This window comes from Gymnoscopelus braueri (assembly GCF_963280865.1).
Source record: "Gymnoscopelus braueri genome assembly, chromosome: 17".
NCBI lineage: Eukaryota > Metazoa > Chordata > Actinopteri > Myctophiformes > Myctophidae > Gymnoscopelus > Gymnoscopelus braueri.
In genome coordinates, this window is record NC_137617.1 from 47,626,278 (window position 1) to 47,645,478 (window position 19,201).

A 19,201-nucleotide genomic window follows, 5' to 3' on the forward strand; every position below is an offset into this window, starting at 1 on the left:
GAGCATTTTAAACCCTCACTAACCCTAATCTCTCAAGAACAGATTCTGCTCAGATAGTACAAACAGCAGAGGGCGCTGTTTTTCATTCTCACTGGCTATGGGTTCCCAGATTGCACTAACCCTAACCTCAGTAAAACTATGCCTACCCCTAACCTCAAGAAATACTATGCATAAGCCTAAGAATGCCAAATCATGATCACCTCAACACATCGTCGGGGACAGGGATCGAACCAGTGACCTCCGGACTCATAGGCTGCCTTTCTTCTCATTGAGCTAGAGATATGGTAGCCTTGGCAGTGTCTGTTGATATATATATTATATATATATATATAAGTCTTTCCGTCCCTGATGAACCAAGCCTCTGTTTTGCTAACTACTCTAGATCACTGGTTCCCTAACCATCTACCGATAGAAAAATTGTATGTCTCCTCGGAACAGAAAATAGTGAAAGTAATCGATTTACAAGACAGACAGACAGACAGACAGACAGACAGACAGAGTGATAGAGAGACAGACAGACAGACAGACAGACAGACAGACAGACAGAGTGATAAAGTGATAGAGAGACAGACAAACAAACAGACAGTGATAGAGAGACAGATAGAGTGATAGAGAGAGACAGACAGACAGACAGAGTGATAGAGAGAGACAGGCAGACAGACAGACAGACAGACAGACAGACAGACAGACAGACAGAGTGATAGGGAGAGACAGACAGACAGACAGACAGAGTGATAGAGAGAGACAGACAGACAGACAGACAGACAAAGTAATAGAGACAGACAGACAGAGTGATAGAGAGAGACAGACAGACAGACATAGTGATAGAGAGAGACAGACAGACAGACAGACAGACAGACAGACAGAGTAATAGAGAGAGAGACAGACAGACAGACAGACAGACAGTGATAGAGAGAGACAGACAGACAGACAGACAGACAGACAGACAGACAGACATAGACAGACGGCGACAAGCAGGGCCAAGAATTAAGCGCAAAAAGCAAAGTGCAATAATAGCACAAATAAGACAGAAACGGAATAGATTGAAAGTGAGACAAAGCAAATGATTCCAACAGGTTAAACTACTTTTCAGCTTGACTCAGCTGAGGTGGTCATACATAGGACGCAGGGGGGCAATCCCGGGTTAAGAACCTCACTCATGGACACCTCAACCTATTGCCATTGACAGGAATCGAACTCTCGACCTTCGGATTCACAGGCTGAGAAGTTGTCTGATGAAGATGATCAACTTTTGCCTTCTGTCATGAACCAAGCACCTGTTTCACTAACACTAAGATCACTCGTTCACAAACCATTAACCAATGGAGAAATTGTACGTCTCCTCGGAACCGAAACTGGTGAAAGTAGCCGATCTACAAGCTCAGAAACACGCTGCTATCTGAAAAGTTGTGAGATTGTAGATCGGCTATTTTCAGAATGAAGTATGTCATACATTGAAAAAACATAGCCTCTCAAATAAGCATTTCAGGTTATCTTTAACAATTGCACATGTATTAATTGACACAATCATGTTGTGTGCAATGCAACTTAAATGAAGTCTGCATGAAGGGGGCTTGAACTGGCGACTTTGAGGTTGTAAGGCAGACGCTTTGGCGAGAAGCCATTGGACCAACAGACCTACAGTAATCTAGTGAAAAAGGAGCTCACACAGATGATTCAGTTTCACGCAAATAGCTAAAAAATCCTGGGTTTAAGTGTTCTTCAAACTGCTCAAAATTGCGGAAAATCTAAGGGCGGAGCTTACTTGTCAAAGTGATACATGTGTTCCTCATGTGTCAAGGCACAAGTTAAAACAAGTTTCGTGGCTGTCGGCCAAACGAGGCATGCGTTATGCCTGTTTAAAATGTGCATGTTAAAAAAATTGCTGTAGCGCCCCCCTTTGGCCAATTGGAGTAAGATCGGTTTCAGTGATATTTGGAATGACCCTCTACATTACTGCAAAGTTTCAAAGAAATGTGAGTCTGCATGTATGTGTTAGGCGCAGATGAATCATTTTCATAAAACTGCAATAGTTAAAATCTATCTCCTCCTGGGATTTTTGAGTAATCTGCACAAAACTTTTTACACATGAACTTTGGACCTCTGCCGACAAAACGTTAGCGGCGGATTTTCCATAAGTGAAAGAATGAAGCCTTTAAGAGCCAATTAATGTTTTTCATATACTTTAATTCAAATGGTGGGAGATCTAGAGGTCAGAGGTCAAAATTCAGAGGGAGAAAGTTGTTCATCATGAGGAGACGCATATGTGTATCAAAGTTTCATGGCTGTAGGTCAAACAGGGCATGAGTTGTACCTGTTCAAAGTTGGCACTTTTAATTGAATGCTATAGCGCCACCTTTTGACGAAAGATTGTGAGAATTATTTCTTGATAGTTTTTCATGACCATCTACCATATGGCCAAGTTTTGTAAAAAGCGACTGCACGGTTAAGCCAGAACTGCGAAAAGTGGCAGAAACTGAATAATGCCAATATTAAAACAGGGCCATGCTTTCAGCCTGGCCCTGTAAAGATATTACAACATGGAATTTACAATTTTAATATTAATATATACATTTATAGTAATGATAATTATAATAATAACATATAATTATAATATTTTTATCATAATGTAATGTTTATGCTTTAATTTACAAATGATTACCACAGTAACCTTCCTAAAGAAAAGCTGTATGTGTATAAAAGGCACAGAAGGCCCAACAGATTCGGTATCGTCCCCCCGACGCAGTTGTTACATTTACTTAGTGCTCGGCGCTACGCGGAAGATAGGTCCCTAGGGCAGAGGTCTTCAACAGGGGGTCCGCGACCACTAGGTCGTTTGGTGTTGTTTGATCAAAATAAAAAATATTTCAATTTGTCAACATGACATATTTCAATAGCTTAGCATTGAATGCACAATAACATGGTATGTTTATACGTATTTTGTAGAGGAAGGTCCTTTTGCACACTTACTGGGATAGCCCTGAAACACGATTGTTATGTACCATGACAGTCATGGCGCTACTTGTTCCTGTTTTTTTTTTAATTTTACATTTACAACCAGCACATCTACAGAAACATTCAGATTTCAAATATAAAGTGCTCCCCCCCCCGGCCACGGATGTTACAAATTAAAGTGCACGGGTCTAAGTAGCCTACCTGTATCCTCCGTATTGGTAAATAAAAAGCTTTTTAATCCGATTGCCGGCCATTTTCTCCTAATCTTCTCCATATGCTTTCAAATACGCGTCCCTATTGGTTGGGAGGTGTATTGCACCCTGTTACATTACTAAAAAAAAATAAAGAAAAAGTAAATGGCCGGTGATCGGATTTATTTTATTTTATTGAACAATACGGAAGATACGGGTACTTAGACCTGTGAGCTTTAACTTGTAACATCCGTGGCCGGGGGGTCAGCACTTTATATTTGAAATCTGAATGTTTATGTAGATGTACTGGTTGTAAATGTAACATTTTCAAAAAACAGGAACAAGTAGCGCCATGACGCTTGTGACAGACGAGCGTCATGTGAACCATCGCTACTACTGGGACAACCTGTGCGTAGGAGCAGGCAACAATTTTTTTCATGTTTATACATAAAACACAATGTTATACATAAATATACGATATATGTGGTTGCCCCCCCTACCCTACGAGGTAGGGGGTCCCTGCTCCATCACCCCATCAGTTTGGGGGTCCCTGGCCTGAAAAGGTTGAAGACCCCTGCCCTAGGGACTATGTGGGAAGATAAGCAGAAACTGTTATTGTTTGTAACTCACTAGCCTCGATCTCCAGGCTTTTATTTTTTATTTTTGCTCAAAAATAAAAGCCTGGACCAGCGTGTTGACGTCCCTGGAATAGGAAGCGTTTCATTTCCCCAACCAACCAGAGTGCAGTGGGCGTCGCTCCAAATGTTGTGACGTCAGGGCTCTCAATGCTGCACATTGGGGAGGAGGGACGCTGGGCGGGCGGGGGCTAACGGACAGATTGATGAACCAATGGGATCCGACTCACTTTTTCTCCAGAGATTTTGAACCCGCCCCTCTATGCCAGATATGAGACACGCTAGGCAGTCTAGTAACTCACCGATGCAGCCATTATGGGTGGAATTGAGGTGCAGGTTGGTGTATCCTGACTCACAGGTGCAGGTGTAGCTACGAGGCAGGTTAGTACAGTAGGCATTAGGACCACATATGTCCTTTAAGCACTCTGTGTGAGAGAGAGAGAGAGAGAGAGAGAGAGAGAGGGAGAGAGGGAGAGAGGGAGAGGGGAGAGAGAGGGGGGGGGGGGCGAAAGAGAGAGAGAGGGAGGGAGAGAGAAACATTTGTGTTCAAGCTGTGTAAATGGGATCAGTCATTTCTTCATACTCATTCCTATCTGTACATTTATACAAAAACACATAAAAAGAAGAAAAACATAATGCATAACTAGATAGAGTCCCTCTACAGAGTGCATTCATTCTTCCAATGAGATCGGATGTGTTTTGAAAAATCATTTTGGAAAGTATTTTACATAAACTGTGATCCAAGGGAATAATACATTAATGTCGTCAACAGTGGTGTAAAGTAACTAAGTACATTTACTTAAGTTTGAGGAATTTGTAATTAACTTGAGTATTTCCAATTTCCAATACTTACTTCTACTCCACTACATCTCAGAGGCAAATATTGTACTTTTACTCCACTACAATTGTTTGAAAAGTTACTAGTTACTTAGATATAAATTGTGATGTTATGAAACATACATGAACCACTTTAGCCCTATTTTATACCTAGGCTATTTGAAAATAGCAGATCTACAAGCTCACAACGCGTCGCGATGCGATGCGTTGTGAGCTTGTAGATCTGCTATTTTCAAACATTTTAGTACTTTTACTTTTTGCAATTTAAGTATATTTTGATGCCAATACTTTTGTACTCTTACTCAAGTACATTTGGACTCTGGACTTGTACTTTTAACAGAGTATTTCTATAGTGCAGTATTGGTACTTCTACTTAAGTAAAAAAAAATTGTACTTTTCCCACCGCTGGTCGATAAGTGAATTACATGAAACATAAACAGAAGTGAACAACATAAATAATCCATGGCAGACAATAAAACATGGATCTTACTTGAACAGATCACACCAGCATCCAAAGCATGGGAGGACTGAGGACCAGTAATTCCATATCCCCAGTGCCTGCAGGCATCAAGGAACCTCTCATGGCCCAAACACTCCATACCACCCAACCAGATTGTACCAAGGCCTTCACCAAAGAACGCCCCCATTTTGGCTGTCAGAGCTGTTCCACAGCCCACCTGTCTACACACTACTTGAGCATCATTGAGATCCCACCGTTGATCACATATTGTTCCCCACTGGCCTTCATGATAAACCTCCACTCTACCAGAGCATCCATCAGGACCATTCACAAGTTTTACCTGCGGAGAACCTGAGGACAGAAATATAAAGTTAAAAGATATTACAACATGGAATGTACAATAATAATATTAATATTAATATATGTAATAATAATAATAATAATAATAATAATAATAATGAAAATATATAGGCTACAAATAAAATATAGTATTATTATTATTATTATTATTATTATTATTATTATGTACTGTTTATGCTTTCATTTACAAATGATTACCACAGCAACCTTCCTAAAGAAAAGCTGTATGTGTATAAAAGGCACAGAAGGCCCAACAGATGTAGTGATTATCTAAACATACCCGTACACTTCAGAGCAACATTGTCACATGCTGCAGGGTGGGTCTGAAGTGAGCAGTCTGCGATAGAGGTCTCTTTACCCAAACACCTGCTTGTAAACCCTCTCAGCCCTTTGCTTTCACCAAAGTAAGGTTTTACTTGGGGACTGACTGGATCTCCACATTCTAGCTCTCTACACGTCAACACAGCCTTGCTTGAGCTCCAGTCATTACTACACAGTTTCACCCACTCATCGTTGTGGAAGACTTCCGCTCGACCAGAGCAACGGTCGGTGCCGTTGACCAGCCTGGCTTTGTCTGGAAATCAGTAAAAAACACATTTAAAAGTGTCAAAAATGCAAAGGTTCAAGGAAAGGCTTACATGACTTGAGCTGAAAATATGTTTTCAGGGTCCAGTAGTGGCTAGAAAAAATGGAGCAGTATAATTTAACCCATTCAATCCGGCAACGCGTCTGTGTCCCTTTAAAGGTTTCATGACGTTCAGTTTTACCACACATTAAAAGTCTTTGTCATGGTCCTTCAAACGTGTATAGAAAGTTTTAACAAAAAATTCCACTCCATTGATCCATGGCAGGTGTTTTTCTCTCACATTTCTAAAGCCTTTTCAACTGCAATGAAAAAAGAAATCTTTGCCTGCGGGTGTCGCTGGTGAGGGATTTTGCCTGTCAATCATTGCCTCTGCTCCGCCCCCCCCAAAGGAAAGGATAGGGGAGGGGAGGGGCGAGGAGGAGAGTGGGCGGGATTAATCGACTGTGACCTCACTGTCGAAGGGCCAAGCTCAGATTACTTTTCAGCCTAATTATTCAGAAAACCCCAGACCACAGAAAATCCACTGAATGTTCAAAGTTCCGATTTTTTGGGTGTAATTGAGGTCATAAAACCCCCAAAAAAAACATAAAAAATTAAAAAAGTGAAAATGAATGTCATAGAACCTTTAAGATTAATTTGGCTATTCAAAAATAGCAGATCTACAAGCTCATAGCGCGGCATTTTTTTTACTCAAATCATTGCTTCTGGGGGTCCCTGGAACAACATATTTTGAGATGGGGGTCCGCGGCCAAATACATATCATTTTGTGGTCCTTGACGTGAAAACCACTGATATTATAGCAACAACACGTTTTTTTTTGTTAGGATTTAAAAGACAATTGTCGAATCCCCCAGAAGCTACGATTTAAGTCAAAAAATTTCGCTTTAAAAAAATACATATTGAATGATTTGCAAAAAAAAAATAGCAGATATACAAGCTCATAGTGCGGCACTCGGTGCCGCGCTATGAGCTTGTATATCTGCTATTTTTGAATAGCCCAAAGAAATCAAAATATGACACTCCCGGTCTGAATGGGTTAACAGCACATGACTTCATGATGAAGTGTACTTTGCTTTGAAAACGGTTGAGACTGAAACTCCAACAGCAAACTGGTTACTGTGTTTAGAATAATATCATTCATTAACTCCTGTTCAAATTGACCAATTGAGTGTCTAAAAGTTAGGATATAGTACTCCAAAAGCCTCTATGATGGTTTAATACCTAGTCATCCAAAGAGATCTGATGTCTTTTGAAAACATATTTTGACAATTTATCTCAGATAAACTGTAATCCAAGGGGATAACTCATTAATTCATCAAGTGAATTACATGAAACATAAACAGAAGTGACCAACATAAATAATCCATTTTAGACAATAAAACATGGAGCTTACTTGAACAGATCACACCAGCATCTTGAGCATGTTGGCAGTAATGAACTCCATATCCATAGTGACTGCAGGCATCAAGGAACCTCTCATGGCCCAAACACTCCATACCACTCAACCAGATTTTACCAAGGCCTTCACCAAAGAACGACCACGTTTTGGCTGTCAGAGCTGTTCCACAGCCCACCTGTCTACACACTACTTGAGCATCATTGAGATCCCACCATTTATCACATATTGTTCCCCACTGGCCTTCATGATAAACCTCCACTCTACCAGAGCATCCATCAGTACCATTCACAAGTTTTACCTGCGGAGAACCTGAGGACAGAAACTTAGTTAAAAGATATTACAACATGGAATGTACAACAATAATAGTAATAGTAATGATAATAATAATTATTATTATTATGTACTGTTTATGCTTTAATTTACAAATGATTACCACAGTACCCTTCCTAAAGGAAAGCTGTATATGTATAAAAGGCACAGAAGGCCCAACAGATGTAGTGATTATCAGAACCTACCTGTACACTTCAGATCAACATTGTCACATGCTGCAGGGTGGGTCTGAAGTGAGCAGTCTGCGATAGAGGTCTCATTACCCAAACACCTGCTTGTAAACCCTCTCAGCCCTTTGCTTTCACCAAAATAAGGCTTTACTTGGGGACTGACTGGATCTCCACATTCTAGCTCTCTACACGTCAACACAGCCTTGCTTGAGCTCCAGTCATTACTACACAGTTTCACCCACTCATCGTTGTGGAAGACTTCCGCTCGACCAGAGCAACGGTCGGTGCCGTTGACCAGCCTGACTTTGTCTGGAAATCAGTAAAAAACACATTTAAAAGTGTCAGAAATGCAAAGGTTCAAGGAAAGGTTTACATGACTTGAGCTGAAAATATGTTTTCAGGGTCCAGAAGTGGCTAGAAAAAATTGAGCAGTATAATTTAACCCATTCAATCCGGCAACGCGTCTGTGTCCCTTTAAGATTCCTTTGCCTATTCAAAAATAGCAGATCTACAAGCTCATAGCGCGGCACTCGGTGCCGCGCTACGAGCTTGTAGATCTGCTATTTTAGAAACAATGTGAATATGTTTGAATACAATTTTTTTTTTAATATTTTTTTTTACTCAAATCATTGCTTCTGGGGGTCCCTGGAACAACATATTTTGAGATGGGGGTCCGCGGCCAAATACATATCATTTTGTGATCCTTGACGTGAAAACCACTGATATTATAGCAACAAGTATTTTTTGGTTAGGATTTAAAAGACAATTGTCGAATCCCCCAGAAGCTAAGATTTAAGTCAAAAAAATTTGCTTTAAAAAAATATATATTGAAAGATTTGCAAAAAAAAAATAGCAGATATACAAGCTCATAGTGCGGCACTCGGTGCCGCGCTATGAGCTTGTATATCGGCTGTTTTTGAATAGCCCAAAGAAATCAAAAAATGACACTCCCGGTCTGAATGGGTTAACAGCACATGACTTCATGATGAAGTGTACTTTGCTTTGAAAACGGTTGAGACTGAAACTCCAACAGCAAACTGGTTACTGTGTGTAGAATAATATCATTCATTAACTCCTGTTCAAATTGACCAATTGAGTGTCTAAAAGTTAGGATATAGTACTCCAAAAGCCTCTATGATGGTTTAATACCTAGTCATCCAAAGAGATCTGATGTCTTTTGAAAACATATTTTGACAATATATTTCAGATAAACTGTTATCCAAGTGGATAACTCGTTAATTCATCAAGTGAATTACATGAAACATAAACAGAAGTGAACAACATAAATAATCCATTTTAGACAATAAAACATGGAGCTTACTTGAACAGATCACACCAGCATCTTGAGCATGGGAGCAGCGATGAGCTCCATATCCATAGTGACTGCAGGCGTCAAGGAACCTCTCATGGCCCAAACACGTCATACCATTCAACCAGATTTTACCAAGGCCTTTACCAAAGAACGCCCCCGTTTTGGTTGTCAGAGCTGTTCCACAGCCCACCTGTCTACACACTACTTGAGCATCATTGAGATCCCAGAGATCACATATTGTTCCCCACTGGCCTTCATGATAAACCTCCACTCTACCAGAGCATCCATCAGGACCATTCACAAGTTTTACCTGCAGAGAACCTGAGGACAGAAACTTAGTTAAAAGATATTACAACATGAAATATACAATAATAATAATAATATTAATATTAATATTATTAATAATAATAATAACAATATATACAAATAAAATATATTATGTGTATGTATTATTATTATTATTATTATTATTATTATTATTATTATTAACTGTTTATGCTTTAATTTACAAATGATTAACATAGTAACCTTCCTAAAGAACAGCTGTATGTGTATAAAAGGCACAGAAGGCCCAACAGACAGATGTAATGATTATCTAAACATACCTGTACACTCCAGAGCAACATTGTCACATGCTGCAGGGTGGGTCTGAAGTGAGCAGTCTGCGATAGAGGTCTCATTACCCAAACACCTGCTTGTAAACCCTCTCAGCCCTTTGCTTTCACCAAAGTAAGGTTTTACTTGGAGACTGACTGGATCTCCACATTCTAGCTCTCTACACGTCAACACAGCCTTGCTTGAGCTCCAGTCATTACTACACAGTTTCACCCACTCATCGTTGTGGAAGACTTCCGCTCGACCAGAGCAGCGGTCGGTGCCGTTGACCAGCCTGGCTTTGTCTGGAAATCATTAAAAAACACATTTAAAAGTGTCAGAAATGCAAAGGTTCAAGGAAAGGTTTACATGAATTGAGCTGAAAACATGTTTTCAGGGTCCAGTAGTGGCTAGAAAAATGGAGCAGTATAATTTAACCCATTCAATCCGGCAACGCGTCTGTGTCACTTTAAGATTCCTTTGGCTATTCAAAAATAGCAGATATACAAGCTCAAAGCGCGGCACCGAGTGCCGCGCTTTGAGCTTGTAGATCTGCAATTTTAGAAAAATCGTGAATATGTTTGCCAATATTTGAATACATTGTTTTTAAATAAAAATAATTACTCAAATCTTTGCTTCTGGGGGGTCCCTGGAACAACATATTTTGAGATGGGGGTCCGCGGCCAAATACATATCATTTTGTGGTCCTTGACCTGAAAACCACTGATATTATAGCAACAACAAGTTTTTTCTTAGAATTTTTGTTAGGATTTAGAATAAAATTGTAGAATCCCCCAGAAGCAAAGATTTGACAGCAAAGAAATAAAAAAATGACACTCCCGGTCTGAATGGGTTAACAGCACATCACTTCATGATGAAGTGTACTTTGCTTTGAAAACGGTTGAGACTGAAACTCCAACAGCAAACTGGTTACTGTGTGTAGAATAATATCATTCATTAATTCCTGTTCAAATTGACCAATTGAGTGTCTAAAAGTTAGGATATAGTACTCCAAAAGCCTCTATGATGGTTTAATACTTAGTCATCCAAAGAGATCTGATGTCTTTTGAAAACATATTTTCTCAGATAAATTTATCTCAGATAAATTGTAATCCAAGTGAATAACTCTTTAGTTCATCAATTACATGAAACATAAACAGAAGTGAACAACATAAATAATCCATTTTAGACAATAAAACATGGAGCTTACTTGAACAGATCACACCAGCATCATGAGCATGGGGGCAGGAAACACCTCCATATCCAATGTGACTGCAGGCATCAAGGAACCTCTCATGGCCCAAACACTTCATATAACCCAACCAGACTTTATCAAGGCCTTCACCAAAGAACGCCCTCCTTTTGGCTGTCAGAGCTGTTCCACAGCCCACCTGTCTACACACTACTTGAGCATCATTGAGATCCCAGTTTTTATCACATATTGTTCCCCACTGGCCTTCATGATAAACCTCCACTCTACCAGAGCATCCATCAGGACCATTCACAAGTTTTACCTGCGGAGAACCTGAGGACAGAAATATAAAGTTAACAGATATTACAACATGAAATGTACAACAACAACAACAACAACTATTTACGCTTTCATTTACACATGTTTACCACAGTAACGTTTCTAAAGAAAAGCTTCATGTGTATAAAAGGCACAGAAGGCCCAACAGATAAAACATAGTACCTGTACAGTCACATCTTTTCAGCACACACAGTAACCCTGTGGAATAAGACAAGACTTTATTAATCTGTGATGTCTTTCACACCACATGACAAGCAGTCACAGTGCAGTATATCCACACACATTCTAATCACAAAGTGATGCTAAGAACCGCTAATGTTATAATATCTGAAGCCCATCACCTCTTTATTCTGCACCACCATTTTACTCTTTATGCTTTATTTCTACTTCTTTTATTTTAATTTAATGTCAATGTCCTTTTATAATGTGTTTGTTATGCTCTGTGTTTGATTGATTGATTGAATGCATTATTAACAGTTTCCCAAAAAATAAGCACAAAGATTAATACAGTACAGATTAATACAAAAGGATGCTAAAAGTATAACCAGAGAAAGCCTATGACTTGTTTCCAATGGAGTCCTGTGTATTCAATTCATCTAAACATTTAAGACAAACAATAAAATGCAATAATACGCAAAAACATCATATAAACCAGTTGTAATCAAAAATAAAAATATATACAGTAAACAGTGGGGGGGGGGGGTCATTTCTGGTGATAAGCTTAGACTTTTTACAGGGTCCAGTTACAAACTGCAGCCTCCTGTAAGTGCTCTTTTAGAGCGTTTTAGAAGGAGGTTAAGGAGTCACACTTTATTATTATGTAGGGCATCCCACATATTGGTGGCATAGCGGTAGAACGAGTGTGTGTGTGTGTGTGTGTGTGTGTGTGTGTGTGTGTGTGTGTGTGTGTGTGTGTGTGTGTGTGTGTGTGTGTGTGTGTGTGTGTGTGTGTGTGTGTGTGTGTGTGTGTGTGTGTGTGTGTGTGTGCGTGCGTGCGTGCGTGCGTGCGTGCGTGCGTGCGTGCGTGCGTGCGTGCGTGCGTGCGTGTCTGCTGCCGACAAATTGTTGTCGCGTCATTCCGTCGGGTTGGACCTCTATCGACTCAGAGAAACCGAGCATGTTCAGTTTTTAGGCCGACTGGTAGAGACTGGTAGAGACAAGTGGGGTAATGAAGAGGGGGGAGAGAGGGGGGTGAAGGCTCTGTACAGCACCCTGATTGGCTGTTTAGCTTGTTTGGTCAGACAGGCTCCATAGAGCAGACCTCTCGTCTGTTACTACTGGTGCAGAAACAAGCCTAAATAATCATTTTCCCGTCGCACATTTGAACTAGATACCATATTCTCAATCAATCTCAACTCTCAATTCCTATACCGATCGATCATCTCCAAAGTAAAGCAGTATGCTACGATAGCGCAAAATTGCCATGTGTTTATATTTTTGTTGGAGCTGACAGTGTTGCCATATTCTGTGAGTGAAACAAGCGACGAGGTCTATGAAAACAAGCCCAAAAGAAGCGACCAGTTTCACCACTTGAGCCCTATTAAATCAGCTATTTTCAAAAAATGATATTGAAAGCAAGCCCAAATAAGCAACTACACTTCAGAAACAAGCCCAAACAAAAGCAACCTGCAACTATGAATATTTACAAGCGACTCACAGGAAAACAAGCCCAAAGTCGCTTATAATAAGCAGACCTGGCAACACTGGACAGATCTTGCAGGCCAGCCTGCCAGCTCTAAGACATTAGCACAACAATGTGCACATCGGCCCCACTGCTTTTGCTGAACTAAATGCAAACTTTTATCAACAGACTACCAGTCTAGTTTGAAGTAATCTGTTTTGTTGAGTCACCTTTACACACACACACACACACACACACACACACACACACACACACACACACACACACACACACACACACACACACACACACTCATTTGTAAGAGAGAGGGAGATAGAAAAGTAGAGTGAGCAAACTATAGAAAGGAAGGGAGAACATATAGCTATTTTGTACTTCTTTATTTGTTTACAGCCTACTACAGGTTGACGTGCAATGGAAATGTTAAATAATCTGTGCTCGTCAGCTTGATGTGGAATGGCACTGCTGTTTATACGACAATACCATTGCTATGGAAATGTCAGTCGGTCATGGCTCTGTGCCTGGATGTGAACTGTTTTATAACGCTGTTGCTGGTTGCAAGTTATAACTCGTCTTGTTGCTTTAGGGCAGGTACACACTGTGGTACTTTTAAAGTGGACGGGGACTCATCTGATCGTTAAGCCTTTCACACTACATGAGTCTCTGTCTTGAAATCGGCTGTCATATATTGTTGTGTTTTTTACTACGCGATTGATCGCCGACAAGGGATCACACACTGCAAGAGTTCACTAGAGGCGATCCAGACCCGATAGGCCTACATACATTTGTTTTTTTTACATACAATTCATTTTAACCGACGTCTCACGAAAACGTGCAAGGCTCCCGTGTTATTATGCACGAGACCGAGACAGAACGCTATTGATTGCCATTAAATAATTATCTATTCCTCTGTATGTTTATCTCTCTCTCTCTCTCTGTCTCTCTGTGTTCTCTCTCTCTCTCTCTCTCTCTCTCTCTCTCTCTCTCTCTCTCTCTCTCTCTCTCTCTCGGGAATACACAGGACCTAATTAATGGAAACAAGCCCTGAGGGTGTGCGTTATCCTTTTAGCATTCTTTTGCATAAATCTGGGCCGTGCCTCTTTTTTTGGCAAACTATCCGTCTGTCAACAACAACACACACACACACACACACACACACACACACACACTCTCTCTCTCTCTCTCTCTCTCTCTCTCTCTCTCTCTCTCTCTCTCTCTCTCTCTCTCTCTCTCTCTCTCTCTCTCTCTCTCTCTCTCTCTCTTGTTTGATATTTATCTGGATCTCTACTGTATGGAACGGCACTGCGGGGGAACGAGAGAAAGACGGCCGCTGTTCAGACGCAAGGGACGGGGGCCACTGTGCCGACACGCATGCACACACGCACGCATGCACACACACACACACACACACACACACACACACACACACACACACACACACACACACACACACACACACACACACACACACACACACACACACACACACACACACACTCTCTGTTCATACCTATGGTTCATTAGGCTGGGGGGTAACCCACCAAGCCACAATTTGCATTTTCCTTTTTTTATATACATATTTATGTATTGTTTATAGAACACACAATATCAAAAAGAACCCCAAATGTGTACATTTTAAGTACTTGATAAACAAAAAGTTAGGTGCTCCCCATCTGACGCTCGGCGGCTCCGCTGTCATTTTCAACAGTGTGGCAGCCACAGAGTTAAATTAACACTGAGGATTTTTTAGTGTTCTATCTTCTCTGTTTTTCACTCTCTGTGGGCAACACAGAGGATTATGGAGTTACATTTGTGTCTTTAGTAACCAAACAAAAGACTAAGATTTGAGAGAGAAAACATATATATTCTTTTCTTCACAAGCAAAAAATAATTGAAAATGAATGAAGACTAATTAAAACAGCAATCAAAAAACATATATTTGCAAGTCAAAAAAACATATTTAAAATAAAATAAACTTTTAGAACTCAAGAGTAAAAAAATAAGGAAAAACGTTTTAAACTAGATAAAACAAATTACACACTAAAATGTGTGTGTAATTCAAATGTGTTATGTTAATACAAATTTAATTACATTTAAAAAACAAAATCTCATTTGCGAATGAAAGTTATTTTTTTGCGATTGCAAAAGCCTTCTCTCTCAAAACTCCTAGTCTTTTCCTTCTCCATTCTTTTCTTCTCTCTCTCAGATTTTTTGTATGAGGGGTGAAAGGTCAGAAGGCGGGTGCTACGCTGAAAGATGTAATACACTCTCCATTGGTCACTTGGAGTCTGAGTGACAGCCCCCCCCCCCTCCTTATGTAGCTTATTGCATGCAGGGACTGTGTGTGTTACAGCCATCTCACTGTTCAGTTATGGATCGTGTCATCATCACCATGGCAGCTTGTGATGGACATTTTCATTCATATTTCATTTCTGCCACGGACATGCAAAATAACCATCTTACCAAAAACCCAGTGGCCTATCCCTAAATGTGTACTAATGGACTCCTAATGTGTCATAGGGTCTATTCCAATGTGCTGCACATTTAAAAACAATAGTATGTCTGCATTAACTACGAGTCACTTAACGACCAAACAAATAATAATGATAAATGATAGTCTAATCAGTACAGACAGTGCTTCCGTCGCAAAAGGACCACTTAGCTGCATAGGTGAGTGGGTGAGTATTATACATCATATGGCTATTAAAGAGATGGCTGGCTTTTCAAAGGTCAGTGTTATTTGAGGACAGAAGGAGATCAAGTTCTACCAGCTAAACCATTGGTTTCTTTTGGCAAGGTAGCTTCAATAGTTGTGGATTCCATTACGGTGATCAGGCATTCTTTGTTGATGAGAAAGTCCAAGGCATGCATACTGTATGTAATAAAAAAAAGACACACCCTACAAGCTACATGTGATTTGTTAGACGTAATAATTACATGTTAAATGCTTCTCACAGAAACGTCAAGGATAAAATGCAAATAGAACACTGGAGCAAGGAAACTTGAGAGACAAAAAATATATGTAGGCCTACATGATGAGTGATTAATGACGGGCATGCCAGGATTTTAATTGAATGCAGTGTCACAATAGTTTAATGAGAAAGCACCTAACCTATCGTCTATACTTTTTCATTATAATGTAAAAACATATTCTAACATGCACAATTGAATCATGTTGGTGACTCATAAAGTGTCGGGATGACATGCTCATTAATATGTTGCAGGAGATTTGTGGTATTGTATGTTGTGATGCAATCATGTCCTGTACATGATTGCATCACAACATACAATACCATATGAGGACAACAAGACAACGAGACTCCCAGAAAATATCAAAAAGTAATTTTGATTTATGTCAGTTGAGAGAAAGCGTTTCAAAGTGTCCAATAGTACCAATAATAACCATAATAACACTCTGCAATCATAATCCATGGAAACCCTTGATCCACAGCCTCACCATCAGACCTCCTATTCACCTCTGATCAAAGTTAGGCACCTTTGCATTAAACTATTGTGACACTGCATTCCTTTCAATCCTGTCATGCCCTTCATGAATCACTCATTGTGTACTGTACATAATTATCTGTTTTGGCTCTCAAGTCATTTTCCTTTGTTCCATTCAGCATACCTTAGACCTTCTCATCAACCTCACCTTAATGCAGGGTTGGGCAACTTTGATGAAGGAGAGGGCCACTATATTTCCACACTCACTCCAGAGGGACACATTGCATTTACTGTCTCTCCGTATTTTAACTTTTCTCGCCAGTCTATGTCACACTAAAGTAGCAAAAAAGTAGCAAAAAAGTAGCAAAAATAGCAGATCTACAAGCTCAAAACGTGTCGCAGTGCGACACGTTTTGAGCTTGTAGATCTGCTATTTTAGCTATTTTTGAATTGGAATCCAGAATTTTTTATTGAATTGGTATCCTGATAAGTTTTGAAATGTAATTTCAAATGCATTTAGTTATACTTATGTTAACTTTATGAACTTGAATACAAATACATTGGACATAAAAAATAGAATACAATTTGAATACTAGTCTAGCTACTAATATACACTGAAGTAATTAAAGTGGGTCATGTTTGCATGTTTAGAATTGTAACAGCTGAAATCAATAATATATCAGTGTTCTGATATTAACCTGCGGGCCGCATTAAGTGAAGGTGGGGGTCACATGTGGCCCCCGGGCCGCCAGTTGCCCATGTATGCCTTAATGGAAGCCACAACTATTAAAGTTGACTAACACAAAACAAGTTTAGCCGGTAGAACTTAATCTCTTCCTGTGTTCAAGTAACACTGTCCTCTGAAAAGCCATCTGTCTATAATAATAATAACCATATAAAGTATAATACGTACTCTTTCACCTCTACAGCTAAATGGCCCTTTTGCTCCTGCAATGTAAGATTGAAGCACTGTCTGTACTGATAAGACCCAATTATTGAAATCCCAAACATGGAACATACTTGACCCATGCCACATTTAATGCCTGTCTCAGGACTGCCACCTGCCATTCATTTGAATTTTATCAGACAGGCCCCCGTCCTATACAAACCCATTGTAACTTCAAACTCCATTTTAACCATGATAGATTCACTGAAAACTCATGTCCTTGGTTCTGGTGACTGATATTGTCCTTCTAATACGTGAGGGGCCGTGTTTGTATATCATTTTATTATATATTAAATGTTTTCTTTAATTTTCCTTTAATTTAAGTGTTTGCCTGTTATCACATGCCCAGAATAGGGGTTCATGTGGTTAAATCTTTAATTGAGGGTATGTGCTGGAGTGTATGTGGTGATGAGGCCAATAATGGGTCCAGTTCTGTACATCGAGGCTGGACATTTTGTCTTCGTCACTCTGGTCCCCAGCACTGGTGGAAGAGGTACTCAGATATATATTTTTTGTACTTAGGCCTAAGTAAAAGTAGCAATACCACAATGTAGAAATACTCTGTTACAAGTAAAGGACCTACATTCAAAATGTTACTTGAATACAAGTACAACAGTATTGGCATCAAATATACTGTATTTACAGTACCTAATGTAAAAGTAGGCTACTCATGTAGAATGTCCCATTTCACACATTCTTTTTGCAAAATTTTGCAATACAAAAAAAAACAGATCTACAAGCTCATGTGTTGCAATGTGAGCTTGTAGATCTGCCATCTTCAAATCACCAAGTATAAAATAGGCTTAAATGGTTCACGTAGGTTTTGTAATAATAATCTAAATCTGCAAAGTATTCAAATAATTATAGTGGAGTAAAAAAAAGTACAATATTTGCCTCTGAGATATAATGGATTAAAAGCATAAAGTATTCAAACACATCAATACTCAAGTAAAGTAAAAGTACTTTGCAATTGCTCTGAAGTGCATTACTTGAGTAAAAGTACTTATAGTTACTTAGTTCCACCAGTGTGGATATAGACTTACCCATAATCAGGAACACCTTCCCAGGCCCCATGCCAAAGACGGACCGATTGAGCTCACTCAACTGATGACTGTGTATGAGAATAGCAGAGCTGGTCCTCTGTCAAGTAGACCAACCCTACACATACAAATAAGTATCTTTTTGTAGAATCCTCAACCTCTCTGCAGCTACACATTCACTGTCCATACAGTAACAATAAAATCCAAGACTGTACGCAGTGAAAGAGGAAGTAACAGAAAGACAAAGAAGGAAAACAGGAAAGTGCATATGGCACTCTGCCCAGGATCATCCCTCCCTCAGAGGTGCTGTGAGGATAGGCCGGGCCGACAGGTAACGGCAGGCCTACTGTTTGTATAGGATTACCTGGAATAGTGGTTGTTTAAACTGTTTAAACACGAGAAGGGATATTACACTTTCAAACATGTTTGGGGTCATTTTAACGTCTACTCTGGCTTGTGTGAGCACCCCAGACCGTTGCTTGATTCATTTGATATGGATTTCTATCAGACACGCCCCCGTCCTATACAAACCCATTGTAACTTCAAACTCCATTTTAACCATGATAGATTCACTGAAAACTCATGTCCTTGGTTCTGGTGACTGATATTGTTGTCCTTCTAATACGTGAGGGGGCGTGTTTTTTCAACACGTTTTTTTATTTATTTAATTGAATTTTATTATATTATATATATATATATTTTTTTTAAATTTTCCTATAGAAAATTATACAATTTAAGTGTTTGCCTTGTATGACATGCCCAGAATAGGCGT

At 39.6% G+C, this 19,201-nt stretch overlaps 1 protein-coding gene across 1 annotated transcript; it reads right to left on the reverse strand.

Annotated features, from left to right (window-relative positions):
* Nucleotides 1-2,511: 2,511 nt before the first annotated feature.
* LOC308105199 (scavenger receptor cysteine-rich type 1 protein M130-like) lies at nt 2,512-18,631 on the reverse strand (the record flags this gene model as incomplete). Its single annotated transcript, XM_080455834.1, has 10 exons — nt 18,433-18,631; nt 11,523-11,558; nt 11,040-11,354; nt 9,841-10,134; nt 9,245-9,556; nt 7,939-8,232; nt 7,418-7,732; nt 5,719-6,012; nt 5,109-5,429; nt 2,512-2,522 (listed from the first exon to the last, which is right to left on the reverse strand). The coding sequence occupies exons 1-10, from the start codon at nt 18,461-18,463 to the stop codon at nt 2,512-2,514; spliced, it is 2,223 nt and encodes a 740-aa protein (XP_080311960.1). The 5' UTR covers nt 18,464-18,631.
* Between the last annotated feature and the right edge of the window lie 570 nt (nt 18,632-19,201).